At 36.5% G+C, this 2,808-nt stretch overlaps 1 protein-coding gene across 1 annotated transcript in view; it reads left to right on the top strand.

Annotated features, from left to right (window-relative positions):
- LOC107158795 (UDP-glucuronosyltransferase 2A2-like) overlaps positions 1 to 2,808 on the top strand; it is a 46,131-nt gene continuing 43,323 nt past the window's right edge. Inside the window, exon 1 of the mRNA XM_048785750.1 lies at positions 1 to 715. Coding sequence (XP_048641707.1) covers positions 1 to 715 — 715 coding nt within the window. The remainder of the gene's footprint in view (positions 716 to 2,808) is intronic.

Below are 2,808 nucleotides of genomic sequence, written 5' to 3'. Positions count from 1 at the left end.
ATGTTCAACAAAATTCTGCTGTTGTCTCTTCAAATAAGTCTCCTAGGAACCACGCTTGGCGGGAACATTCTGATCTGGCCAATGGAAGGTAGTCACTGGCTAAATATTAAGATAATCATAGATGAGCTAATTACGAAACAGCATAATGTGACTGTTCTAGTTGCCTCTGGTGCACTTTTCATCACCCCATCAGTTAGCCCATCTCTGAAATTTGAAAGGTATAAAGTACCCTTCAGCAAAGAAACTATAGAAAGAATGATCAAGAATTTTGTTTTGACTTGGCTGGAACATAGACCATCTCCTTCAACCCTTTGGAGATTCTATCAGGAGATGACCAAAGTCATAGAGGACTTCCATATGGTGTCCAGAGATATTTGTGATGGTGTTCTTAAAAATGAAAAGCTGATGGAAAAGCTGAAGAAAGGCAATTTTGAAGTTCTGGTGTCAGATCCAGTATTTCCTTGTGGTGATATAGTAGCTTTAAAACTGGGAATTCCATTTATTTATTCTTTGAGGTTTTCTCCAGCCTCAACAGTGGAAAAGCACTGTGGTAAAGTTCCATACCCTCCTTCCTATGTTCCTGCTATTTTATCAGAACTCTCCGACAGAATGTCTTTTGCTGACAGAGTAAGGAATTTTATCTCCTACCATCTACAGGACTACATGTTTGAAACTCTTTGGAAATCATGGGATTCCTACTATAGTAATGCTTTAGGTATGTAAAAATTTTTTGTTTTAAGATTTGAATGTGAACAAGCAGAGACTTGAGTCAACTATTCTTTATGTCCCTATACTATTGTTTCACAGTTCTATATATTGATGTACTATTACTATCACTTGATATCAGGAAAGAAGATAAAAGACATTGCATAGGCATGGTGGCACATGCCTATAATCTCAGCTACACAAAGTCCCAGGTGGTGGATCATAAATTCAAGGCCTGCCTCAGCAACTTAGCAAGACCCTGTCTCAGAATAAAAAATAATAAGTGCTGGGAGTGTATCTCAATGTAGAGCACCTCTGGGTGCAATCCTCCATACCATGTACAACACACACAAAAAAATATTTGCAACATCAATTACGTAGATAATATATACATGATACAGAAAAAAAAAGGAAGAGAAGGGAGAGAATATATGACAGGGAGAGAATAAAATTCTGAAAAACTTAATAGTGCAATACACAAAGAAAATTTTAGACCATAAATATTAGTTTTCCTGCAAAGTATGTGTGGAGAAGGAAACTGTGCCCAGTGTTGGAGACTTCAAATGGCATTGGACATTACTGATAATTTGCTATTTCTGAGGTCAAAATGTGAGGTGGATAGACATGTAAAAAAAACAAAAACATGCTAATGACATCAACACAAGAAAGAATGAACTAGTTGGGTGCAATGGCGCATACCTGTAATCTCAGTTCCTCAAGAAGCTGAGGCAGGCAGATCACAAATTTAAAGCCAATGTGGGCAACTTCATGAGACCCTGTCTCCAAATGAAAAATAAAAAGGCCTGGGGAGGTAGCTAAGTGGTAAAATGCCCCTGGGTTCAATCCTCAGTAATGCAAAAAAAAAAAAAAAATCAATAAGTATTTTTGAAGTATCTTCTATATTATGCTTAGTACTTCTGTTTGTGTCTAATAAGCAATTGGGAACTGTTTAAAATGATATTTTTATTTTATATAAAATACCTGTACAGATATGGAGACAGAATAGAGAACTTGAGGCTAAGTTATAGCATCACCCCAGGAAAGAGACAGTGAGGGCATGTGTTAAGAAAGTGACTTATAGTGGAAGAGCATTTACCTAGGATGCATGAGGTCCAGGGTTCAACTCCCAGCACCACAAAAACTAAGTAAATAACTATCCCTTGTTATTATTTGGTTTCTTACTACAAATGGCCCTTGATATGAGGTATCTCCCAAAAGCTCATGTGTGAGACAAAGAAAGACAAAGTTTAGAGGTGAAATGATTGGGTTATGAGAGCCTTAACCTAATCAGTGCATTAATCCTCAGATATACAGTAATTAGGTGTTTCCTGTAAGCACTAGGTTGTGGCTGGAGGAGGTAGATTACTGGGGGCATGTCTTTGGGGTATATATTTTGTGAGCTGAGTTTATTCTCTTTCTGCTTCTTGGTGGCTAAGTCTTAACTTGCTTTTCTCCATCATATTCTTCTACCATGATGTCCTGCCTTACCTTGGGTCCCTAGCAATGGAACTGGCCTGAATACAGACTGAAACCTTTGAAACTGTGAGACCCAAATAAAATTTTCTTCCTCTAAAAAATAAAACAAAAAAGTAACTTACAAATGGATAAAAATAACATGGTATGAGACTGTAGTCATAGAATTATGAAGGAGTCTACTTTTTAAATTTATTTTTTATTTTTTATTCTAATTTATTATATATGACAGGAGAATGCATTACAACTCATATTCCACATATGCAGCACAATTTTCACATTTATGGTTCTATGCAAAGTATATTCACACGATTCGTGTCTTCATACATGAACTTAGTGTAATGATGTCCAGCTCATTTCATCGTCTTTTCTACCCTCATAACCTCTCCCTTCTCCTCCCTCCCCTTTTCCCTTTGCCCTATCTATAAATTCATCTAATCCTCCCATGCTCCCTGTCCCCAGATTATGAATCAGCAACCTTAAAACATAGAAAACATTTGGTATTTGTTTTTTGGGGGATTGGCTAAAAACACTTAGCATTATATTCTCCAGCTCCATCCATTTACCTGCAAATACCATAATTTTATTATCTTTTATTGCTGAGCAATATTCCATTGTGTATATATATAT

The sequence above is a fragment of the Marmota marmota genome, unplaced genomic scaffold (genome assembly GCF_001458135.2).
Source record: "Marmota marmota marmota unplaced genomic scaffold, marMar, whole genome shotgun sequence".
NCBI classification, from domain to species: domain Eukaryota; kingdom Metazoa; phylum Chordata; class Mammalia; order Rodentia; family Sciuridae; genus Marmota; species Marmota marmota.
Note: the sequence above shows the minus strand (reverse complement) of the source record. Positions and strands in the feature narration are given on the sequence as shown.